The 26540-nt window shown below is 38.4% G+C and overlaps 1 protein-coding gene across 7 annotated transcripts in view; it reads right to left on the bottom strand.

The window, feature by feature from the left end:
* ACACA (acetyl-CoA carboxylase alpha) overlaps positions 1-26540 on the bottom strand; it is a 268158-nt gene that overhangs the window by 96525 nt on the left and 145093 nt on the right. For all 7 annotated transcript variants that reach the window (XM_072646950.1, XM_072646948.1, XM_072646949.1 and 4 more), the window contains 6 exons: positions 21522-21563; positions 19919-20134; positions 18304-18459; positions 15921-16124; positions 5780-5935; positions 3578-3724 (listed from right to left, as the gene is read on the bottom strand). In XM_072646950.1, the coding sequence (XP_072503051.1) occupies positions 3578-3724; positions 5780-5935; positions 15921-16124; positions 18304-18459; positions 19919-20134; positions 21522-21563 (921 nt within the window). The remainder of the gene's footprint in view (positions 1-3577; positions 3725-5779; positions 5936-15920; positions 16125-18303; positions 18460-19918; positions 20135-21521; positions 21564-26540) is intronic.

Consider the following 26540-nt stretch of genomic DNA (forward strand, 5'->3'; position numbering starts at 1 on the left):
AAACGAACATGACTTCTTCAAAATTGGGAAGCAGTCAAGTCAAGCTGCTATTCTGCAGCTTTTCTTCTGATTTTGTACTAAATGGCACACATTCATCTGTCTGACTATTTACATACAGTACCTCAAATCATATTCCCCTCTGTTTCCACATTTACATGAAACTAAGGAGGAAAAAATACAAAAGGGAAAAAACTCATCTTTGGAGCTATGTGCAAGTAACATGATCCATGGATTTGGGAGACAATTCCCCTGCCTCTGTGACTTTAAACTCACACCAGACACAATGTCATTCAAATGTGACACTGAAAAAATAAGTGTCTCCCTACACCTGTCATGATACATTAAGTAGCACTGCCTCCATCACTGGAAAGGGCAAGCTAGTATGTTAGCACCAAGAACAGTGGTCAACATCATGCAGGGAAAATACCCTCACTGCCCCTAATTCAGAAGTATTTAAAATGCAGCGCACATTTCTCTTAAGAGTCAATATTCTTCTTCCCTCAAATGGAAAACAAGTTACCAAAAATAAAATTAAATAAAATTGTGCCAACTCTTTCCCCCATTATCATTTTTTCCATTTATTATTCTAAAAAAGAAAACGTAAGGATAGAGACTTCTTTCTGAACGGCTCTAATCATACGTTTTTCTTTAGGTAGAGTCAAAGTCTGATTTCTGTCATTTTCTCTCAGGGGTCCTAGTTCTACACTGCAGGATTAAAAAGAACAAGTGTCATTCCTCTTCCACATGACAACCCTTCAAATATCTGAAGACTTATCATGTTCCTCCTGAGCCTTCTTTTCTCCAGGCTAAAGAGCAGCAGTTCTTTGAACTGATTCTTTCAAAGCCAGGTTTCTAGTCATCTGACTTCTGAGATCTACCTTGTATACATGTGATCCAGAGTGTCTATGACCCCTGTACAAGGTGGCACCCAGAAGTGGAAATGATGTTCCCAATGCAGTGTGGACATTATAATTATATAATATCACAGCCATTCAGGTCTCTACTGACAAGCAGTGGGGGGACAGAAGAGTGTAAGTTCTGTGGCTTCTAGATACTCCAAAGAACAACTGTAAGACTGGTCAATTCTACTCATCCCAGGTCTCTTTAGGTTAACAGCCAAAATCTCAAACTCAAATTCTACTACTTGCCCATGATGGCAAGCTGACAGAAGCTATCAACTCTGGAGAATACTCCATTATGATGATTTAATGTATATGGAGCATCACTGCATCTACACTGAGCCTTGCCTTTCAGAAACAGTATGACTGATTTAGGCTCATTTTTATACCTTTTTATTAAAACAATTTCTCAATCCTCTGTTCAGCTGCCCATTCTCTTTAGGAAAAGGCAGATATGTTCTAAGTCTCATCTTCACGAGCCCTTTCCTCTCAGCCCTGCATCATTCTCCAGGTAATACAAGGAATGACAGACTCATGACAAACTTGTCTCCTTGGTCAAAGGAAAATTAAATGGAAATAGCCAAAAGTCAGTCTGTCCTGATAAAACTGGGCTCAGCATGAAAAAATATATCCTTACAATACCTCGTCATCTTTCAAGTACCAGCTGCCCCTCGGAGCTCTGACCACTGAAACCCAGTCCTTGGATTGGTCAGTCTCTCAGCAGACATGACTCATTGTATGTGGAAGGGATTGCTAACAGAGTTGGATACTAATCCCCCCAAACCTCATTCCTACCTTATAATCTAACTGAGGCTTCTGACGGACTTCCTAAGGCACTGGGGGCAATCATCACTAACTATACAGAGAAAGGGCATCAGTCTTTACTCTACCCCAGCTGAGACACAAAGAGAAACAGCAAGCTAAATTCAGGCCTGTAGGATGACCAATCTTGAGAGAGAGAGAGAGAGAGAATAAAAAAAGGTAAAAAGCAATTAAGAAGGAAAACTGAAGTTTACTAAAAGCAGGTCATTTACTCACTTCATTAAAAGTTTTTTTTTAATAGGCATTGGAAAATATTCTACCCAGATTTCAGCATAGCCCCCCAAAAAGGGGTTCACATGGAGGCTCTCATGTCTAGTTAGAAACTAACAGCTATGATATGACATGCAGATGTTCTTCAGTGCATCGTGTTTCTGCACAAGATATGTTGGGTCTTAAAAGGGTTAAAAAAAACCTTTAATTTTTTTATTCTTTTTTGTGGTCTTTGGGTACAGAGTCCCGTATAATAAGACTATTTGTATTCATACTGGCAGAGTAAACACTACATGTTCATGCCCAGGCAGCTCTGTGCTTGTAATTTCAGCAAGAACAGAGCTCTGTCCCTCTGGGACTTCACTATTCCCCCAGTTTCCATCCACTCAAACACAGAATGAGAGCAAGAAAAAGCAGGAGAAAAAGATCATGGCAAGAGGTTTCTCAGAGCACTGCAGCTGTTTTTCACTTGGCAAAAAATATCATTTTGTGTTTTAATTACATTAGTTGAAACATTTTTTTCTCTCAGCCTTATGTTTGCAAGGGTGCCTACATTCCTGAAGAATCCCCTGTTCTCTAAATCAGAATTTAAGTCTGGCACCAAGAATTTAAAAAAAGGTTTTATTCCCCTGTTCATGGACTCACCAAACAGATGCTACCAGCAGTACCACATCTCTGCTTCCACTTTGTGTGTAAAAATTAGTGTAAGTGAGAATTCATCATATTCTCCTCTCCTTAACCTCCTGTTTCTTTTGCTTATCAAAATGTCGCATCAGAAGAACTCCTATGAGTCTGATGTTCCACTCTACATCTGGCTGAGTGTTCATGCCAACCCTAGAACAAAGTCATTTACTCTTTGCATTCTCAAGGTAGACTCAGGGCAAAGGTATACCATAGATGCACAAGCCAACAGCTCATGTTTGATTAAGACACATTCATGTTTGAAAAACAACACATTTTCCTTATAAACAAAAGTGTACCTGGCATAATTCTTCTATAAACAAAATATTCCCAGATGATATCCTAGAGATAGTCCTTTCTGAGCAGCTGGGTATTTATCTGGGAACAGTAGCATAAAGTCCAAAGAGGCCACCTCTCTCTTTAGGATATTCTTTTCATACATTTAAGTTTCTTCATTTGTATCAACATTTACATAAAGTTTAAAAGTAAGTGCAAAAATTAAGCAGTCTCAATTCAGGAAATTGGTATGATTATAAAATAGTGAGCAATAGAAAACAATGAATTATAGGGAGAAAAAGCTAAAAATCTACTTAACGTATCCTTCCTTGGCTAACACTTAGGGAAAAGAGAACTAGGTTCTTTATTTCATGTTTAAACCTTTGGTTATGAAAGTGCCTTTTTAGGCACCTGCAAGACAATTCATTCACCCATGATCACTGGGGCAACAAATAAATGATGTGAAAAAGGAAAAATCAAAGAAAAACAACAACACATCAGAGAAGGAGGGAAAGCAGCACCAAAGCTAATGCTTTCCACTCCTAAACAGCTCTACCAACCTGACAGCTTTGCAACTATAAGGGAGGTAGGCACTTGATGAAGACAATTTTAAGTGAGAGAGAAGCCCTGGCTAGTGAGTGGGAGGGAGGGAAGAAGGAAAGAAAGAAGTAAAATGATATGCGACTTGCCTCATTTCCTCCTGGAAGCCTATTCATGTGTACCAGCTGACCTTGATCATCCAACACCAGCTCAGTGTAAGTTAGCATATCAGAAGGCAGTGGTGGGGCTGGGAGGAATGCTTGGGCTGACATAGATTCCCAGAGTTTGATCAGAGACTAAAAAAAAAAGGTTAAAAAAAAAAAGGTTCACTGTTAAAAAATTTTTTTTAACTTTTATATACCCAATTTAGGTTGATTTTTGCCTCATACTATTCTTTCATTTCTTGGCCTCAGTTTCCTAAATAGACAAATGCTTCAGATCCTAATGAAAATACAAAAAAGTTATTTGAAACTAAACATCTGTTGAAAATCATAAGCTTTCCCATTATCTCCCAATTTATTAACACAGAAAAAAAAAATCCATCAACAAACATGCATTAAGCATCTACTTTGTGACAGGTAGTAGGCAAAGCAATGCGCACACCAAGAAGAAAACAAAACAGCTCCTGTCACAGAGGAGTTTCATAGATTCTACCAAGGAAGACATATAGAGAAAAATGAAGTAAATATGGGGCAATTTCTGGCCTCAGCAGCTGGAGGCCAAGAAAGATTGAGGTCTGAAGGAAGCCAGGGACACTAAGAGGCAGAGGAGAGAAGGGAAAATACTTCAGGCCTGGGGCAGAAACAAAACAACAAACCTAGTTATATTGCAGGAAAATTCAAGGCAGGAGGCTGGTACAGTCCCCTTGAGTTCAGAAGGGGAAAAGCCCTAACACAAATGGGGTAGTCCTCCACTAAATAATGTAAGCAATGAACAGAGTGGCAACTGCCCTGTTAGATGCCCAACTATATTAATAACAAGGATTCAGGGGGCATGGAAGAAAATGACTTGTAGGAACTCCAAAAGAATATTCTTCTTCTCATAGCTACATCCATGGTTTTCCTATATATGCTTCAGGGCTAACACATGGAAATGGTTTGTTGGAGACCCACACCTATCTGAAAATGGGTAATTTTGGCCATGCCCAAATTGGAGAGATAGTTAGGCCTACTATTCAAAATCATTTGTACGGCTGGCTCTGACTTCTGAGGGAATCAGTGTCTGTACCTAACCCATCAAAGTCATACTCAAAGTCTGAATGTCTAATGAGTACCGACACATCATCACCATCCAGAGCAGGGGGAGGAAGAGATATAAAATAGACACGAGTAGGACAACACCCTGGAATTTCTTAACCACACTGGTACTGGGGCACAAGGCTAACACTCCTTATCAGCTAATGAGGTTATATCGGGCTTTTTTTAAAAAAAACTTTAGATAGCTGTTGTGTTTCAAGAGATATAATTTGATCTGCAGTATATCCAAACCCTATGTAAAAATGTCTTGTGTTATAAAGGGATTCTATTGTATTTGTAAATAATACTAGGATTACTGACAGGCTACTTACCAAGGTCATATATTTTATTAAAATTCAAATTCACTAATGCTGGAAAGTATTAGCTTCAGATGCTTGGGAAAATCCTGTATTCATATTTTTTTAAAGGACAAATATGGTATTCTTTCTGTCTTATTTTTTATCTGCTGCATGGAGGAGATCCACTATACAGATCAAAAGAATTTATTTTCGTATACAGTATGAGATTCAAAATGTCACGTTTTCTTATAAGCTAGTTTTTATTCAGCTATAATAAATCTATCATAAAAAGAACTTGTACTTTAAGCTGTATACCATGCTATCTATGGCCATTTGTATATTTTCTCTGTTTCAGTATTATTTCAATATTATATTATTAACCCACTTCATCAGCTGAGAGGGCTCAAGTTACCCCTGAAATTAAGACATTGGGAACTAAAGTTTCATAACCCTTCTGTTAATATCAGAACTTAAATGTAGTTTTAGGCAAGGAACCAACCTTTGAATCCAAATATAGATTATAGGCCACGATAAACCACCAATATGTTTGTAGACTTAACTCATTTACTTCTACTCTGTGGAGAATTTCCACTCTCAGGGTTCCTTATGTTAAAATTACTAAGAAACTTCTTGCTGTCTCACATTCATGTTGGGAATGACCAAATCCAAAACTATGAATCAAATGGGAGTGGAATCATCATCTCATTTTTATTTTTTAAAAACATTTCTTTTCTAGGGAAAGATATATCACACAGAAATTCAGGAAACCTTTACTTCCTGAAATATTCAGGCCCAACACCTCCCGAGCCTCCTTTACCTGCCGAAACATCTCTGGAATATCATAAATATATGTCGTCCCCAAAGTCTGTGCCTGGAACCTCTTGGATTGTAGCAGGTCTTTGGTCACATAGGGAGTATTGATCAACATTCCATGCAGTGGTCCCTGTTTGTCACCATATGCCTGGAACATGATCTGCAGGAAAAGGCAAATGACATGGAGAGCTGAGACACAAGTAAAAATCACTTCATTTCAGTTAAATTAAATGCCTCAAGAAGCTATTACACTTATTAAGTGCTACTTGCTGTTGTTATTGGACTTATTATTACTATTAATTTACAAGTCAGCATGAGAAGGACTGGGGATGTAAATACAAAACAAACCTAAACCATTTCTTGTCATCAAGGATTTTGCATTCTACATTAGGGAATAAAACATACAAAGAAAAATGCTAAGTAATACCAGAAGATGGGGAAGAACTACAGAGTTCAAAAAGAATGATGGTTGGGGAAAAAAGGAAGGCAGAAAAGGAAAGAGAAGAGTGAAGAGTTTTCGAAGAAGAAGAGCTGAGGCAGCTTTTTTAGGAGTCTGGCAATGGTGGAAGCAAAAGTTGTGTATGAAAAGGAGGAAAGATAGAGAGCAATAGCTTGAGTGAATGATAGGGTCAAATTATAGACTTTTAAAGAAAAGATAGATCTGAGCATAGCTCAGAGAAGTGTATATTAGAGAGAATGAGATGACTGGGAGAGCATCCTTCTGGAGGAGACTAGAGAGAGTATGATCAAGGGCACAAGTAGAGGGGTTGCCTTTGGTAAGAAGGATCATCTCTTTGTCAGAGTGAAGCCAAGAAGGAGAAAACAGGATTATGTTGTGGGAATTTGAGGTGTAGACTTGGGAAGAAGGAGATCACAAAGAATAGCCTCTATACATCTTAGTAAAATGAGGCAAGATTCTCAACTGAGAGAGGAATATAGGGATGATATTAGTGGCTTGAGACAGAAAAAGAAACAAAGTATAAAGGATTGATTTTTAGAAGTAGGGGAAAAAATTCATTAGAAGGAACAAAAAGTCAAAAATCTCAAAGTAAATAATGAAGAGGGGTGGGAAAAAAGAGGATCTGATAGTATTCTACAAAGTCAAGACTTTGAGACTGAGGTAGGTGCCATTATTATCTTCATTTTACAGATGAGTGTACTGAGGTTAAAGGACTTGCCCAGGATCATACAGTCTGAGAAGGTATTCCATCTCAGGTCATTCTAAATTTAAATCTAGCACATAACCTACTCAACAAAAACAAGTTACAGACATGAGACCCAAAAGTGATTGAATATTGTAGCACAGTTTTTGGAAAACCCATGACACAAACTGCTAGGGTAAGGAGGTAAGGATACACTTGACACAAACCATGAATAGCTGGAAAGCAGAAATTAATTTTATACCAACATCTAAAACTATATACCACAATCAGCTCCAAACAGATCTATGACCTAGATATAAAAGATCATATCAAACAAACTAAAGGGAGAATAGTTCTTGACCAAACAAGGGACAGAGATGATCACAAGAAATAAAATTAACAAGTCTGATACATCAGGAAAAAATTTTAGTACAAATAGCACCAGTTTAGGATTAGAAGGGATTCAATTAACTAGGGGGAAAATTTGTGCAGCAAATTTTTCTAAAAAGTGATCTAATATCCAAATTATTTAGGGATTTGATACAAATAAATTTTTAAAAAGCAATTCCCCAATAAATAAATGGTCAATGTATATGAACAGGCAACTCTCAAATAAAGAAAAGCAAGCAAGCCATAATCACTTGACAACTGTAGATGAAAAAATCATTCCAAATCACTAATAATTAGGGAAGTGCAAATGAAAACTGTGAGGTTCCACCTCACACCTATCAGACTGGCAAAGATGACAAAAAATGAAAATGATAATTGTTGGAAGAAGACAGACATATTGATGCACTGATGAAGCTGGAAATCATTCTGGGAAAGAACTTTTAATCTATACCCAAAAAGTCATCAAACCACATATAACCCTTTAAACTAATGACATCACTAGTAGGCTTACACTCCTAAAGATCAAAGACAGAGGAAAAGAACACCTTTGTATAGAAACAGTTACAGGAACAGTTTTTGTTATAACAAAGAATGGGGGGGGGGGGGGGGGGGGGAAGCAGATGTTCAATCAAGGAATGGCTGAATAAATTATAGAATATGAATAATGTGATATTATCACAACAAAAGGAAGGTATGGATTTTAGAGAAACCTGGGAAACCTTGTATAAAATGATTAAGCCTGACATGAGAAGAACAAGGAAGACAATTCATGAAATAACCAAAATTTTGTGAGGAAAAAAACTTTAAAATTTTTCAAATTTAAGATTAAGCACAACTCTAGAAGAATGATAATGAAGCATGCATCCCACCATCCTGTAAATGGATTACAGGTGCTAAACAACCCATACACTGTCAGACACGTACAATGTGGGATCTGTTTTGTTTGACTATATTTGTTCTAAGACAGCTCTTTCTTCAGGGATAGATTGGAGAGGGGTCAGGGATAATGATAGTGATACCAAAAAGAAGAGAAGAAAAGCAATAAAACATTTTTCAAAAAAATACTCAGATGATAGCACAACTGAATATATACAGAGTTGATAGTGTTGATGTACCGTGTTAAATTTAATATGTACTTTAAACAAAAGCATTGTATAACAGTTTATATTCTCACTATTTTTTTAATTGGGAAATGTTCATGTGTGTTGACATTTGACAAGTTTGTAATGGGGGGGGGGGGTAACAGGAGGAGGCTTGTTTTTTGGAGGAGGGAAGGCAAGGCAATTGGGGTTAAGTGACTTGCCCAAGATCATACAGCTACTAAGTGTCACATGTCTGAGGCTGGATTTGAACTTAGGTCCTCTTGACTCCAGGGCCAGTGCTCTATTCACTGTACCACCTTGTTGCCCCAACAAGCTTATAATTTTTTAAAAATAAAGCTATATTTAAAAAATGAAGGGGAAAAAAAAAGCTATGGAATAGAAGCTGGCAAGACAAGGTGAAAGGTAAATAACAATAACTAAATGAAACAATCAGAAGGTAGAGCAAATGGATACAGTGGATCAATGGATGGAACAAATCAGTAAACAAGGAGTTTGGTATGAAGTTGGACAACTATTTGTTGAGTATGTTAGAGGGAGGAATTCCTCCATGTATTGGTTGGGCTTGATGGTCATTGAGGTACCTTTCCACTCAGAAATTCTGACTCAGGTAGACATCTAGAGAAAACGTATTTCCTTTTAAACCTTTTTTACTTTCTGGAAGCATCACTGGCTATAAGCTCAGATAGGCTTCTATGATACAATATATTCAATGTTCTCACTTCCTAGAGATTATATGACATCAAAAAGCAGCCACTTTTACTTCTGAAAAGGCAGTAATCAATCAATACAGAAGTACTGTCCAAGTTCAAGGTGACATACCAGAGCAGTCATGTTTAAGATTTAGGGCAAACTGAACCCTCTTCTCTCTTTTTCTTGCATTCAGAAAGTGTGCCAACTAACCAATCAGGACAGTTCTAAAGCAGGCAGAGCTCAGTCCAGCCAATAGATTCTCTTCTTGTCTTCTCTTTGATAATGGAAACCAGGTCAATTCTCAACAAAGGTAGTTCATAAGTACTGTATTACATTTTGCTTAAGGCTTCAAATTTACAAGTATAAAACTCTCTGCCAGAGACATGGTATAAATCATCTTCACATACACCTACTGCCAAGTGAGCTATCAAGACATATCCTATAGTAACTCTCTCTAGTGACAGAGGTATTACTCAGGTCTATATTGCAGTACACTATGGATATGACTATAGCAGGCCCATCATATCATATGACAGAATTAATAAGATGGTTTTTAACCATTTTAACTCAAATGTTTCTAGGAGGGTACTTCATACCCTATATATTTAGATAGTTTTATTTGCTGATGAATATTTATAAGGGATGCTATTATTTCAAGTCAATTAATATTTACTGAGTACCCACAGGGTATATGACACTGAACTAGGCACTGTACGCATGAATGCACAAACTATATATTCACAATGCAGTAAATAATAAAAGGGGAGCAATATATGTTTATGTATGTAGGAGCATATATCCAGATATAAAAAGAATAGTCACTAATCAGTATTAATGACTCTATCTAGAGACCTGATGACTTGTCAGTGGAAAGGAACTAAGGACTTCTATCAATACCTAAGTCTGATCTCTGCCCCACTCAGGTCTATGGTCTCAGTTCTAGGATACATACAAAGAAAACTAATCCATTTCCATCCATGGTATAGATTTGCTTCACAAGCTTCTGGAAGACCACTTTGCAGATCAGAGGTATTAACCAGGCAGTCCATAGGCCCTCAACTCCCTTGAATGTGGTCTGAACCAGATTAAAAATATAATATTAAATAAAATAATAAAAATATAATATTAAATAATATTTTTAAAAATATAAAGTATAATTGAAAAATATATAAAGATGCAATAAAACACAGATGGTATTACATTTTTAAATTATATTAATATGCAACTCGCGGGGATCTTTACTTCTACCTCAGGAGCCCTGTATCCATTTAAGCTTGATACCACTGATGTAGATGACTATCACAAAGTCCCTGGAAAAGGACACTTCAGGGATTGTGATGTTGGAAAGCTAGAGGAAAACAAATTTTGAGATACTGAAAATGGAAAAGTAAGGTGAGAAAGGGAGGAATTCCAAAAGCACTTACTGAGCACCTATTATGTATAAGGTACTGTGGTGGGTACAGTAGAGGATGTAAAAAAGAAGCACAGCCTCTGATTTCAAAGAGCTTATAATTAAAATACTACGGAAGTGATAAGTACTACAGGAGAGGTACAATATACCACAGAAGTCAGGGAGGAAGAGTCCATCTAATTCAGAGGGATGGAAAAAGCTTTCTTGGAGTCCTAGGCCTCTTCTCCTCCCCACAGCTACCTGAGTTTTGGCCATTTCATCATTCATTAGCATCTATACCAGACAGTAGGAGGAAGAAAAGGAAAAATGATACTCAACACACCTAATTTTAATTTTTGTTAGCAGACTCAGGAAAGATGTGATACATCAGGTGGTTTAGTCAGTGATAAAAATTAGTGTTTGGGATTGTCCTGTGAATTTTAGCCATTCATGTTAGCCTAATATCCTTGCCCCATGAACACAGTTTAGAGATCTAGAGATTTTCATGTCTTGAGTTCATGAACACATAATATACACAACCATGGGTGTGACTTTTAGTTCTGTGTACATATAAAATATACCCCACAAACACATATGTATACAGTACACATGCACTTTTCACCAGAGACTGTCAGACCTGTATACCTTCTTTCAGTTACCACTAACCCACTTATTTCCACACTCCTTAAATTCATATATAAATCAACTTAACCTGTTAAGAAGAAGCCACCAGAATTGGGCCTTGAGGATTCCGTATCTGTCCATCCAATCCTCTGGAAATTAGCCAGGATCCTAGTTTATGTGGCTATAGCTTTTTTAACTCATCTATAAGAGGGCCCCTGGGAAACCCTTCCCATTAAGCCTTCCTTAAAATGTCCACAGCTATGCTAAAAGGAAGCCTGCCTTCAAAATGGAGGAGGTTTGGTCATTTATTTATTCAATAAATATTTACAGAACACCTACTATGTCTAAGGCATTGACTGAGAGAACCAGTACCTGGTACCACTAGAAACAAGTGTGAGAAAAACCTCAGATCTTTCTAATTTTTTAAAAAAGCAGTTCTACTGGGCAGAGCCAAGATGGAGGAGTAGAAAGACACACATATGCTAGCTCCGAACCCACAGCCTATAAAATCTGTAAAGAAGAACTCCCAACAAATTCTGGAGCAGCAGAAGCCACAGAACAAGGGAGCAGACGAGATTTCTGTTCCAGAGAGCCCAGAAAACAGACACCAAAGGTCCGTCGCGCACCGGACCCGGAGCCGAGCCCAGCCCTCCCTTGCCCGCGCAGCACCAAGAGGAGCAGATCCGAGCAGGCTTCATCCTCTTATTTCATTGAAAGACCAATTTTTCCCCTGAAGTATTATACTCAGTTTTGCTGGGTAGGTGATTCTTGGTTTTAGTCCTAGTTCCTTTGACTTCTGGAATATCCTATTCCATGCCCTTCAATCCCTTAATGTAGAAGCTGCTAGATCTTGTGTTATCCTGATTGTATTTCCACAGTACTTGAATTGTTTCTTTCTAGCTGCTTGCAATATTTTCTCCTTGACCTGGGAACTCTGGAATTTGGCCACAATGTTCCTAGGAGTTTCTCTTTTTGGATCTCTTTCAGGCGGTGATCTGTGGATTCCTTGAATACTTATTTTGCCCTCTGGTTCCAGAATCTCCAGGCAGTTTTCCTTGATAGTTTCATGAAAGATGATGTCTAGGCTCTTTTTTTGATCCTGGCTTTCAGGTAGTCCCATAATTTTTAAATTGTCTCTCCTGGATCTATTCTCCAGGTCAGTTGTTTTTCCAATGAGATATTTCACATTATCTTCCATTTTTTCATTCTTTTGGTTTTGTTTTGTGATTTCTTGGTTTCTCATAAAGTCATTAGCCTCCATCTGTTCCATTCTAATTTTGAAAGAACTATTTTCTTCAGTGAGTTTTTGAATCTCCTTTTCCATTTGGCTAATTCTGCTTTTGAAAGCATTCTTCTCCTCACTGGCTTTTTGGACCTCTTTTGCCAACTGAGTTAGCCTATTTTTCACGGTGTTATTTTCTTCAGCATTTTTTTGGGTCTCCTTTAGCAGGGAGCTGATCTGCTGTTCATGCTTTGACTGCATGTCTCTCATTTCTCTTCCCAGCTTTTCTTCCACTTCTCTAACTTGATTTTCTATGAGCTGTTCTATGGCCTGATCCCATTGATTGGGCTGGGATATAGAAGCCTTGACTTCTGTGTCTTTGCCTGATGGTAAGCATTGTTCTTCCTGATCAGAAAGGAAGGGAGGAAATGCCTGTTCCCCAAGAAAGTAACCTTCTATAGTCTTATTTCTTTTCCCTTTTCTGGGCATTTTCCCAGCCAGTGATTTGACTTCTGAATATTCTCTTCACACCCACTTCTCCTCCGGATCCTTCCAGCCAGCGCTTGGGGTTTGAGATTTAAATGCTGCTTCCCAGCCTCAGGGCTTTTGGTGGGAGCAGGGCTGCTATTCAGTGTGAGATTAAGTTCAGTTGCTCAGGTGGGGGCAGGGCCACCTCTGGGGCTCAGTTCCCTCAGGGGGTTTATGCAGAGATCTTCAACAACGGATCTGGGCTCCTGCCTGCTTGGGGAGCCCTGGTCTGCTCCTGCCTCTGCTGTTGCCTCCTGAGGGGGCCTGAGTTATGGGGGGACCCCACTCCCCTCTTGACCCACCAAAGAGACCCTCTCACCGACCCCTGTCACCTGTGGGTGGAGGGACCCGCGTGGCTGCTGGAGATCCCGTCCCTGAAGCCCACTCGGATCTTTTCCTCTCGGTGCCGCAGCCGGGCTGTACTCAGCTCCCAGTCCCGGCGCCCAGTCCGCGGCACGAAGGACCTTTTGCGAGAGGTTTGCAGGTCTCTCTGGAACAGAAACCTCCCTCGCTCCGATGTTCTGTGGCCTCTGGGTGCAGAATTCGCCGTGAGTTACTTTTTTGTAGATGTTCTATGGGTTGTGGGTTCGGAGCTATGTGTATGTGAGTCTTTCTACTCCGCCATCTTGGCTCCGCCCCCTAAAAATTGGTCTTTCAATGAAATAGAGGACTTTCAAGCATTCTTGATGAAAAGACCAGAGCTGAAAAGAAAATTTGACTTTCAAACACAAGAATGATGAGAAGCATGAAAAGGTAAACAGCAAAGAGAAGTCATAAGGGACTTACAAAAGATGAACTGTTTACATTCCTACATGGAAAGGCAATATTTGTAACTCTTGAAACTATTCAGTATCTGGGTACTGGGTGAGATTACATACATGCACATGCATTAGCACACGCACACACACATAGAGACAGAGTGCACAGAGTAAACTGAAGAGGATGGGATCATATCTTAAAAAAATGAAATCAAGCAGTGACAGAGAACTATATTGGGAGGAGAAAGGGAGAAATGGAATGGGGCAAACTATCTCTCATAAAAGAGGCAAGCAAAAGACTTATTAGTGGAGGGATAAAGAGGGGAGGTGAGAGAAAACCATGAAATGTACTCTTATCACATTACACTAAAGGAAGGAATAAAATGCACTCATTTTGGTATGAAAACCTATCTTACAACACAGGAAAGTGGGGGATAAGGGGATAAGCAGGGTGGGGGGGATGATGGAAGGGAGGGCATGGGGAGGAGGGAGCAATTTGAGGTCAACACTCATGGGGACAGGATCAAAAGAGAGAATAGAAGTAATGGGGGACAGGATAGGATGGAGGGAAATATAGTTAGTCTTACACAACACGACTATTATGGAAGTCATTTGCAAAACTACACAGATTTGGCCTATATTGAATTGCTTGCCTTCCAAAGGGAAGGGGTGGGGAGGGAGGGAGGAAAAGAAGTTGGAACTCAAAGTTTTAGGAACAACTGTCGAGTACCCTTCTTGCCACTAGGAAATAAGAAATACAGGTAAAGGGGCATAGAAAGTTATTTGGCCCTACAGGACAAAAGAGAAGATGGAGACAAGGGCAGGGAGAGATGATAGAAGAGAGAGCAGATTGGTGCTAGGGGCAATCAGAATGCTCGGTGTTTTGGGGTGGAGGGAGGGGACAAAAGGGGAGAAAATGTGGAACCCAAAATTTTGTGAAAATGAATGTTGTAAGTTAAATAAATAAATAAAAATTAAAAAAAAATTTTTAAAAAAGTATCAACACTAAAAAAATAAATAAATAGATAAGCAGTTCTAAAGAGCAAACATTTATGAACACACATATTTATCAAAAACATTAAAATCTCAAGAGGCCATCTTATTTTTCACAAGAATGGACCTGCCTTGAAGTCACTGCATAATTTAATTAAAAACATCCCTGCCTATGGAAAATTCTAACTGAAAATGTCCTTAAGGATGCTGTGAAAAACATCAAATGCAGCAAAAAATTCTGAACACTCATATTTTCCTCCTCATATTCTCTCATTCTTTCTCTGTTTTAACTGTTAAGTTCTTATAAGGATAGACTTTTTTTGACCATCTCACACTGAAAGCCAAAAACACAATGAAATGAAAGGTCACTTTGATAATACTCCAACCGGCTCAGATTTTTAAACCTGCTTCAAAAGACAGGCAAAAATGATTTTTCCTACTTCTGTTCCTAGAATCAAAATGACACAACTACAGTCATATAATCCATACTGAGATCCAGAGTATAGGAGAAAGGATGAAGGAATTTGTGAAGGTACATAAGAACAATTTTCTAAGCAGCAGACTCCCCAAAGTATGACATCTTTCCTTCAAAAGAGAAGAGCAAAGATGAACCAATCTAAATCCAGGTTCCAGCAAAAAGCAAAAGTGAATGGGGTCTGGTTTAACAAAGAAAGAAAACCTCTATTTCCTCCAGCTCCCTGCCCCCATTGGAATTGTTATTCTTTGGGTTTCCATTTTTAGATATGAAGAATAAGTTATTTTCTATTACCCACAAATGTACTAGGACAAAATATCAATAGTACCTTGAAAATATCAACAGTACCTTGAACTTTCAAGGAGAGGTGACATGTAGATGGCATAATACTTAACAGGCAAATATCTGGTTTTGGTATTCCTTAGGCTATTAGAATTATACTGAATTTCTCCACCTGTTTTTTATCTACTTGACCATGAGTGACAATAATAGTTTCAAGAAGAACAACACCCAGGAAAGTTAGAGTGGAATAATCATGACTGCAAAATGAGCACAAGAATCCTTTCAAAGGGTCCTGAACTAAAAAGACTTAGAGAACCTCCAAAAGAGGCTCATTCAGCATATGCCATGATTTAGTCTCAGTAACGTCTAAGAAGTTGAAGTCCTTGGGGTAGGCATGTCTTTTGGAGCAACCGTCATTTAGGAAGCTATCGGATATGCTAGTGGGTCTCTTTCCAGTCTTTTCCATTAAGAGAAATCCAGGGGCCTTGACTTTAACATCACTATCAGTGACATGATCAGTGAAGCTCATCAAGCTCTGGCTATCATACCTGTGCTGTCCGGGAGTCAGTCACCTCCTTGTATAGACTTATGTCCAAGTAATAGCCAGACTCATTGGTCAAGAAGAGGCGGATGGGAATTGCTTTTCCAATTGGTGTTAAGCGGATGTTAATTTTCAGCTCTGCTTGGAGAACTCGGAGTTTCCAAAGCCGGCTTCCATAGCGCATCACCATGCTCCTCACAGACTCCTCAATCTGACAACAACAAACCAGAGAACACACACAGACTTAATAAATACCCTCTTCTGAAGAGCTCCCAAGTCTGCTTGGAGAGTAAAGGACTGCTGCTTTTCAAAGGCAGAACCTAGTCACAGTCCTATACAAAAGCAAAAAAAAAAAAAAAACCAACAAAAAGGACCCTTCAAAATCTATCCCCTGGAGGGGACACCTCTGCCTCATGTCACTGCAAATTGCGCAGCTCGCTCTCCCCTCCCTTCTTTACACATACTCACTCCAGTTTATTTCAAAAATCTGTGATATCCAAAACTAGGAGCCACAGGACTAAAGTGAAAGCCCCAAATAAGAATGAAATGTCTGGTAAAAAGCTATTAAGTAACATTTATATGCATGATAACCGTGTTTCATTACACTTACAGGACTTTAAATCAACTTAGAAATTACTACCATGAGCTTTTCTCCAAGCAGTTTTATTAAACTTTATAATATACGCTTGTTGGTAAATCGTACACATTCAAGAAAGGCAAATCTGTTGGGGGTGCTCAAAGTTTCTCTTACGTCCAGAAGCTTTAAAGCTCAGTCCATGTTGCATGTATCACTGAGGTGTCTAAGGAAATGGTACAGATTAAGTTCTTTCAATCCAACAAGACAGATCAGTATACCCAGTTTTCAGGGAGAAGGACTATTTTACCTACATCCATGTCCTCAGAGGTAATTCTCTTCAGTAACATTAAGTTGAGAAATATTTTTTTTCAACATAGCGACCAACAGTTCCCAAGAGATGTCACCCTAAATGAAGTGAATGCTTTTGTAAAAAACACTTTCCCTCAAGACCTCAGAAGACTTCTAAACTTCTTTCACATTTGCCTTTTCTTGAGTCTCATCTGCATGTTTCTCTTCTCACACGGTATGGCTTGTACTGGCAGTTTCTTTTGGCACTAATCAAAATTCTGAAACCAGAAGAGGCCCCTATGTCTATCCCACTGCATTTACCATAGTTACTTCAGATAAAAAGATTCTCTCTATTCTCTTCTTGAAAATTTTTAGAGATCAAAAGTCCAAAAATAGAGAACTTCTCTATTCAGGGAACTGACATTCCTATGGTAAAGAAGACTGATAACATTTGAATTTACTGGGAAACTGAGAAATAAAAGAATAGAAAATAGCCAGGCCATATTTTAAGCTAGAATTCCAGCTTGCTTGGGTGAGTTTTACTCCAACAAAAAAGTAATGAGATTCTAGGGGGTCACCTCTTCTCTGCTCTTCCCCAGTTTTCTTGATAGGTGACAGATATTACAGCATTAACCTGGGTTTTGATAATAAAATTCGAGATTCATATTTTAGATATAAGGTTCAAAATGCAAAGGACCGTGTCCATAACTGAGCCTGAGAAAGTCAGATTATTTCTCCCTCTACTAGTTTGCACCGTCACCAAAACTTCCCAATCTTAGGAAAAGCAATGAAGATCATGGGACCCAATAAAAAGAAAGGGGAGCCCAGGGAATGATGAGAAAAGATTATCACCCTAAGGGTTGGAGGTCAACTACAGAATCCCTTCGTTTTTATTCCTTGCATGCTATGCCATGCATTTTAAAAACAGATCCTCTAGGGAAGGGACCACATGTAATGTGTGTGAAATGTCTTATTAACCAAATTTTCACCCCGTGAAAAAGACTCAAGAGGAATAAGTTAGACACTTTGGGAAGCTGCATTAACTCTTGGAGGCCACTAGGGTGATGTTTAGTGCACTGAAGCAAGAATTTTCACAAAAATACCCATGTGACTGTAGAGTTCATGCAATTTTCCAGAATGCCCAAATTAGTCCTATAGACTAGCATACACAGGGGAAGACTCTAGCTAAATAACAACAAAAGGTATCATTCCAAATGAGAAAACTTTCACAAATTTTACAAAAGAGGAAACAATGGAAAGGGAGTAGAGATTCTTCCTTTTTCTACAGATCACCATCGTCTCTTACTGTTAACTTAAAATAATATGGTGCTATATTCAAGTTCAACTTATCTAGAGAAAAACAGTGAGTAGATTTTTGTTATGGAGGTTTTTTAGCAATACAGGTTTGTCTACGGGAAGTATCCCAGTACGTTCTTGGGACCAAGACAGACTGAGTATGTACTAATGTACTACCTAACTCCCTCATTCTTGATGGTGCTAACTGAAACAATTAGAACAGATGTACCTTTGATGGGTCCATGATAACTGTGGGCACAAAGTTAAGGAAGATATGGTTGCAATCGGTTCGGACATTGGTATTGTTAAAAGCAACCTCCAACTCATCCATGGCTTCCAGGAGGAGACGCTCCCCTTCATTCTGAAGATACTCAAAAGAGGCTTCCTGTACAGAGAAGAAGTCACCATTAGTATATTGTAAGAAACTTATTTACAGCATAGAGAAGGCAATGAGAAAATGGTTTTAAGTGGTCAAAAACCATTCTGCAAAAGATGAATAATCAAAAGATAGAAACAAATAGTACTCAAAAAAATTTCAAACTCTTAATAACCATATTTAAGAATGATCTAAATCACTAATAAGAGAAACAAACATCAAAACAACCCTAAGGTTTCACTTAACACTAGCAAACTGGCAAAAACAACAAAAGCTAGAAATAGTTAACACAGCCTGGAGAAAGAGGCACTGTTGTTGGAGTTGTGAATCAATCTATTCTAGAAAGCAATTTGGAAAGAAAGTAAGTAAAACATCCACATCCTTTGATACAGACAACTCATCTCAGCACATACCTTAAGGATGTCAATGACTGACAAAAAAAAGAAAGGCCTCATGTACACTAAAATATCCATAACAGCACTTTTTATAGTAACAAAGAAACAGACAAAAAGCAGATGCTCATCAACTTAGTAATGGCTACACAGGTTGTGGTATATGGTGTGTGGAATGTAACAGAAAATGAACTGACAGAAAGTAAAGAAAATATAATTAGAAAAACAATAAACATAGGAACTCCAACAACGTAAAAGGCAAGAACAACAAAAGAGTCAAAAACTGCATGCCATCAAGTTACACTGACCGAGCATAGTCCCATATTAGAGATACTAGAAGCCACCGTTACCCCTTTTCGGCAGAGGTGGGAGGCTACAGCTAAGGAGCACTAAATATGATACCACACATTTTCAATATGTTGGTTGGTTTTGCTGGAGTATTTTTTCCGTCTTTTTATTCTTTTTTATAGGGGATAACTTCCATGGGAGTGGAGAGATGGAGGAAGGAAGGGCTAATTGGAAAATATAGGTATAGGGTAGAAAAACAAAAGATATCAATAAAAATATAATTTTTTTTTCCTAAAGAAAATGGTCTTATACACTAACAACATACAGAGCATAGGGGCCTCAAGAATCCCTTCACTGTATGCTGAGAAGTGAGTCATTTTAAAAACTACTCACAAAGCAGATAGTGGCCTAACTAAATCTGTTGCCTGCCTCTTAGTATATTATTTTCCTAATCCAGGCAGAAACATCTGATCTGTTCCAGCCACTTCTGTTCCTTGACATTCCAGCTATCAGAGACTATGCTCAAACATACAACTCCAAACTCCTGCACTAGCACTGTTTTTCTTCATACCAACTATCCTCTGCCCTGCCACCACTCACACCAGACTACCAACCCTTTCCACCTCTTGCTATGGAAACTGTAGTCAAATCAGCACTATCATTGCTTTGGGGAAGGACTTGTTAATTAATTGTATGATTATTTTGGTCACATTTTCTATAACTTCCCTGACCATGTTTTTTATCCAGGATGCCTTGGAAATTAATTCCCACCAAAGCACAAGACTCACCTTGGTGACCAGATCAGAATGCCTGATGATTGCCCTCACAAAAAATCTGTAGTCTGTCACTTCAGTGCCCACTTCCACTTTGGCTGCCCCAAGATATAAATGCATCTTATGGTTGGCACATGGAATAGCAGTGAGATCAAAATTCCTCATTCGGTTCAGCTCCAGCTGGAAAGCCAGGGCAGGCTCCAAGTGACGATAGATACGATCTTCTTCAAACTGAACTCAGAAATGGAAGGCAAAAGTCATTTAGAAAGAAAACCAAGAAAGGACCTTCTGGAGAATTAGTAATTATAATGGGGAGTAAGACGGTGGAAAGAGGAAGCAAGGAATGTGTTATTCTGCAGATGTTACCTTAGCAACAACATGAAAGATATAAGGCTGTTAACAAGTTTATGGAGGGATGGACAAAGTGTCTCCTCACCATTTAATACATATAGACTTTCATTACTACTCAAGAGAAGTAATACTTAAGTGCTTGTGTTAAGACACCACCCATTTAAAAGAAGGAAGAAAAGATACTCTGAACTCCTACAGCACTTAACAACTTGACAACTCATTATTGATAATCATACAGGTTCTATCGTTCTCTACTTAACACTGTGCTTGTATATCCATGAAGCCTGTCCTGATGCCCCTGTTAAGTGATCTCTCCTTCCTCAAATTTCTCATGGTCTTGCACGCGCTTCTCTTGGGCAATTATTAAAGTCTAATTTGTATTGTAGTTTTCTATGCATGTCTTATCTCTCCTACTAGATGATAAGATCTTTGAGGTCAAGGATCATATCATTTCATCTGGATATCCCTAACAGCTAATACAATATACTATATATAAGTAAACATTTACGTCTGGTGAACTGAATAGTTTTTTCCGATTAGACTATAGACGAAAGCTCTTTGGGGAAGGAGACTATGTCTTATAATTCTTTTGAACCATGTCATGATTAAAAGTGTTGTGTGAGTAGTAGATACACAATGACACATTAAATTTAATTATCTACACTGACAGGAGCCCAGTAGCACAAAAGAACAAAAAACATGAGATGATTAACATCTGATACTGGAATGCACTATTTGGGCTGTTGTGGGAATGGGAGTATATGTCTCAAGCAAGAGATTTTCCATCCTAAATTTATTTTGCTTAGACTAACGTATTAAAACTGCATTCCCAGAGAATGGGACAACTAATGGGACAGGGATACAACTTAAATGCTGGATGAAAAAAGCAAGCAAGGATGAAGATTTGGAAACTGACTACATTTATACAGTATTTTCTTCAGATTAAAAGAGCAACCCCTTCTAGTGCAAAGACCTTTTAAATTTTTGTCATGATGACCTCTCCAAGGAACACCAAGAATAAATCATCTTGGGATTGCCTTTGCTTTTCTAACAGTGCAAGGTGTTCTGCTAGTTTCTGAAATCAAATATTCTCTTAAGAAGGCACCTGCTCCAGGTTCACTGAATATCTCAGACACAAAGAAACACAATAATCAAGAAGAAGAAGAAGGCATTCTTCCTCATATAAAGTAGAACATGATGAGCTGTCCCTTGAGTAAGAGAAGAAAAAGAAAGGGATAAATAGGTAGGAAAAAGCTACAGTTCTTACCTTATCCCTTGCTCGGAATGTGAAAAATTTAGGAAACTCTCTCTGTATTTAAAGAGAAAAAAAAGTTTTCAGTTTTTCACAAACAGACCTCCCTTGGGCCAAACACACAATAAAGGTACACAATGACAATCAAGCACCTGTAAGTCACAGGGTTTCCAACTACTCTTAGCCCAGGTAACAGGAAGAAGACTTGGGGCAATCTGGCATCCTGAGACCAAACAGTAATCCAAGTATTCATCACCATGGCTCAGAAGGTGTGAAAACTGCTATCCTTAAAAACTCATTCTAACATAACTCTGAATTGACAATGTCACAGCAGAACACTGTGATTTTTCCACTCTTCCACAACAAAAGCTCCCTAGGGGCTGCCCTCAGCACACCTGGCAAATGGCACCAATGTGTATGTGCCTGGGCTGTACCTACTGCAGCAGTAGCTGCTCGGCTGATTTCCCAAGTTTCTCCTTAAATACCTCTTAAAACAGAAACAAACTAGCCCGCCAGCATAGCATATCAAAACTTGGCTCTTTCTACACTCATTGTCAAGTCTGTAATTTAAAGAGCTGAGGTCATAAAATTTCAATGCAAAGGAAACTGCAAGGCAGCTACTTCAGGCACTACCTACCACTGACTTTGTTGATAAGGCCAGGATAGGGCCAATGAACTTGTTATCATGAGGTCTTACAACTCTCTGGCAGAGAATTACACAAAAAGGCAACCCAATTTACTAGAAACTTATTAATTAGCAAAGATAAAGCCAATTAGTAGAGTTCATTAGTTTCTGAAATTTAACTTTTTAACATGAAATACCCGTTTCTTGAATGGGGAGCTCTACTGGCAGTGCAGGAATCAAGTTCATTAATATTTTCCTCTATAGGAGGTTCCATTAGATTTCTTCATTATGAGCAAAAAACAATCAGCTAATTGTCAGTACCATGCAGAGTAACCAAGCAAAGTTACATGAATATCTCTCAACGAGATCTGGAAACCGTGAAAGTACAGGGAAATTTGCTCACTGGAAGCCAAAAGCCTAGAAGACTGCCTTCTGATGGGACAGAATCACAATTTTTAAACCTGAGTTAAAAAGGAAGAAAGGAAGGGAGGGAGGGAGAGAGGGAAGAAGGAAGGGAGGAAGGAATGGAGGAAGGGAAGGAGGGAGGGGAAAAGTGGGGGAGACAGAGAGAGAAGATAGAGGGAGAGAAGTGGAGAGGGAAGGGGAAGGAGTAGCCAAAAAACAAAAATACAGTGTTGATAATTTAGAGGTTCACAAGAAAAAATTTCTCCAAATTCTTATTTATAACTTCTTACTAAGTTTATTCATAACTTCATACTAAACATTTCTTCAGTTATTGGAGCTTCTATAGCTCCTAATACCTTGGCATTTAAATTGCAGAAATGCATATGACCACTACAATGAGCAGCTTTGATCTTAATGAGGCAATGGAAAGGCAGCTGCTAGGTTTGCATTCAGAAGAAGGGATTCAAATCCAGGTTCTACTACTTACTTTGTGTATACCAACAGGCAAATCACTTAACCCCCTCAAGCCTATTTTCTTATCTATAAAATAGTGCCTTGTTGTATGAACTAGATGACCTCTGAGCCTCCTTCTAGCTCTAGATGTGATCTCACAGCCTCTGGAATGGGTCCTAGAATACTTCTTGCTAAGCTTTTGTTCCTTAAAAGCATCTGACAGTGGTTTTATCCAAGATGTGATCTTCTGAAGAAAATGTTTTGACCTAAAAAATTCTCTGCCCGCACCAAATGAAAATGAAAAATATGGGGTTGACTTTAAAGTTAAGCAGAAAGATGTTTCAATTGGCTTGTCCGTAGATTTCACGCTAATAGTTTTGTACAATCTAGTTTTTGCATTGTTCCTTCCACAGGGGTTAACTCTGAAAGCGTTACATAAAAAGTGACAACCTTCCCCACCAAAAGTATAAGAATATCCTTCTATATGGCTCTCCTTGTAGTTAAGGTCAAGGAAAATGACCTTTTCTGGCACCTGTAGCTTCTCCTTATATACAGTTTAGTTGAATACACACACACACACACACACACACACACACACGATCAAAATTCTTCTCCCTATCCATTGGCCAAATTTATTTTTTTAATTTCAACTGTAACTATGAAGGAATTTTGGATAGCACTAATATGCAGTTCAGATTTAAGAATCTTTACCACTATTTCTAACTACAACTATTGTTACTAATAATAAATGAGCCAGTCTAATCATTAGAAGGCCATCAATCAAAAAACACTTTCAGCCTGAAGTTGACCACATGTGATACTGGAGAATATGAGAGTAAAAAATTTACTTGTTTTCAATTTTCACAATTGTAACTAATTTTCAACATGTGAAGTACCCAAACACGAGAGTCTACAAAGGGAAGAAGCCCAATGTCAAGAAACACTAATCCCTAAGAAGCATAGTAGATCTTTCTGAGAATGAGAAGACGTTTCCGTTTGGGCTACTATAGGAACAAAAAAGACAAAACCCTACCTATCAGTTACAGGACCACAGATACATAGACAACACAGAGAATTAAGTATAGTATCTCAGCAATACTATTTCCTCTCTTGCTTCCTCTTGCTTACCCCCTCTTCAAGCTGCTGATTCTCCTAAACTCTTATCCATGCTCATTCCATCACTAATTGAAATGCTGTCAAGACATTCTACTATGGTTATGGGCAAATATCATAATTGAATGTGCAAAAAGAGAGTAATACTCTTAGTGTTCTGGTACCAAAAAACTGAAAGAGTACAGCATTTCCTAGGAAGAGGAATTATACCCCTGCTGTGTGTTCTAATCAGCCAACCATAATCAAGACAATCAAAATAATTTGCCTAAATTAGCCAATCAAGACACCCTGCAAATCAGAGAATGTGAAAACCTACAACAGAAATCATCATAGCTGATTATGATACTAATAATTGCGTTAAAAACCTAATGAGATGAAGAAATTGGAAGCTTGCTGGTGCAACTCTCTTTTACCTCAACATGCTGGGAACTAATTATATAGGCTGTAATTAAAACAAAAACTAACCCAAACCAAATCCTCTGAAAGCTAATAGTTGGTTTGGTAACAAAAAGAACTGCCTCAAAATATTTTTATCCTACATTAATTACTAATATTGACCAGTACAGATAGCACACCATACTATTCCTCCAAAATCCAAATACCTCTCTCAAACTGTAAAACTGGAGATTGCTTAGTAATTGAGCTTAGCTTGTAGCCAGTTTTAAAAAGCTCATGAAACTTCAGGAGCAGGGAAGGAGACAAGAGAAGACACTAAAATAAAATCAGAAATGACAAACTAGAATTTAACTAGTGTAACATCTAATGAAATTTTGTATGATAAAAGAAAAAAAAAGAATCCTGAAAACAAACATTCTGGTATCACTAACAGACAAAAATGAAAAGGCATGGAAATCAGCTTCTACTTCCCAGTTTGACAACTCCATGTCCCAGTAGTATGAGGAGTTCAGGTGGACTAAAAACCTCAAATAAATCCTCTTCTGTTTTACTCAAGGCCTGAATCCATTTTCACATGAAGGAGGAATCAATAATAATATATGTATTTCCCTTTATGCTCCTAAATATTAGGGCTCAGCAACTGGTATACATCAGGAACCCAAGCCTTTTAGCAATGCTTGATTTAAAGAGATGCTTATTATGGACGCAGAGAGACTAAACACCAAATTTCCTTGTTGTTAATTAACATGCCTGCTTGGTGTTAGGGTGCCATGGCATTAAATCAAAACCAGACACTCCTACTGGACAGCTTCCGAGGGACTGCAGTGCACGAACAAGTAAAGCTGGAAATGTTTACAAGATTCAGTGACTTGGGAATGGAATACCTAACAAAACAAACGCTCCAAGAAGAGCCTTTTCTCCTCACTCTGCCCCTCTCTTGTCTTGCCCTGCAGTTGCACCAAGAGAGAACAAATGAAAACATATGTGCAACACTGTAGTTGTCTTCATTCCACACTTGCCAGAGCACGAGGTAACCTTCCTTCCTTCTGGCTCCATCCTGTGTTCTCTTTCCTATTCAATAATGTAAGGATTTCACACTGTAGAACAAGGGAGGCCGAATACATCACAGTAGATTACTAAGAAGCCAGAGAGATCAAAGGATTCATCTCTAACACCCCCGGAAGGCTTCCTCTTTTTTCACACTACACTAACTACAAGGCAAGCACACATTAGATGACATGACAAAGACCAAGTATTCTTTAGTGAATAATAGTGAGCCACCACCAGTAGAGGTATTGAGAGCATCACTGCAACAGTGAGACTAGGATTTGTATACTTCTTGCCAAGGATTCCAGACTATCATAGAATCTGACCAGAGCTCCAAAACAGGTGCCCTCTTCCCACTGCACATCTACTACTCATCATTTCTAAGGTACCCCAAATATAAACATGCAAGTCTTTTGTAAAAAATAATCCAATCCACATCATTCCACTAACTTCTGCTTCCTCAAGCAAGAAAGCACATACATGCAGAAATAACACCACTTTAAAATTTCACTAACATGCCAAATAATAACCATGTGTATCAGGTCTGGAAAATGATCCTAGGTGAAAGTTCCCTGAAGAGCTACCATCCTAAACCACAGATTCTACTAGCATAATCTCATACTCAATGCAAATACATAAAAATATTAAAAGGGATTTTTAAAAGCCATGTCAACACTCTAGAAAAACTAGAAGGTTTATTTATTTGTTTACTTTGGGGGGAGGTATGCAGTTTAAAGCTTAAAAGAAATACCAATCATATCAATAACTGATTTCCTTTTAATTTTTGTAGATGGTTTTAATAGTAATGAGGAACTCATCAAGTTAGTTTGCATGCTACAGAGACCAGGGTCAAGCATAAACTACTGGAAAAAACTGGAAAAAAATTTTAGTTTCCTAGAAATATCACAATGCAAGAATTTTCTTTACAACAACATGATTTCATTATAAGGACAGGCAGAGGCAGAAGGAAAAGCATGTATCTGTGATTGGTCTCA

This window comes from Notamacropus eugenii, chromosome 2, assembly GCF_028372415.1.
Source record: "Notamacropus eugenii isolate mMacEug1 chromosome 2, mMacEug1.pri_v2, whole genome shotgun sequence".
NCBI lineage: Eukaryota > Metazoa > Chordata > Mammalia > Diprotodontia > Macropodidae > Notamacropus > Notamacropus eugenii.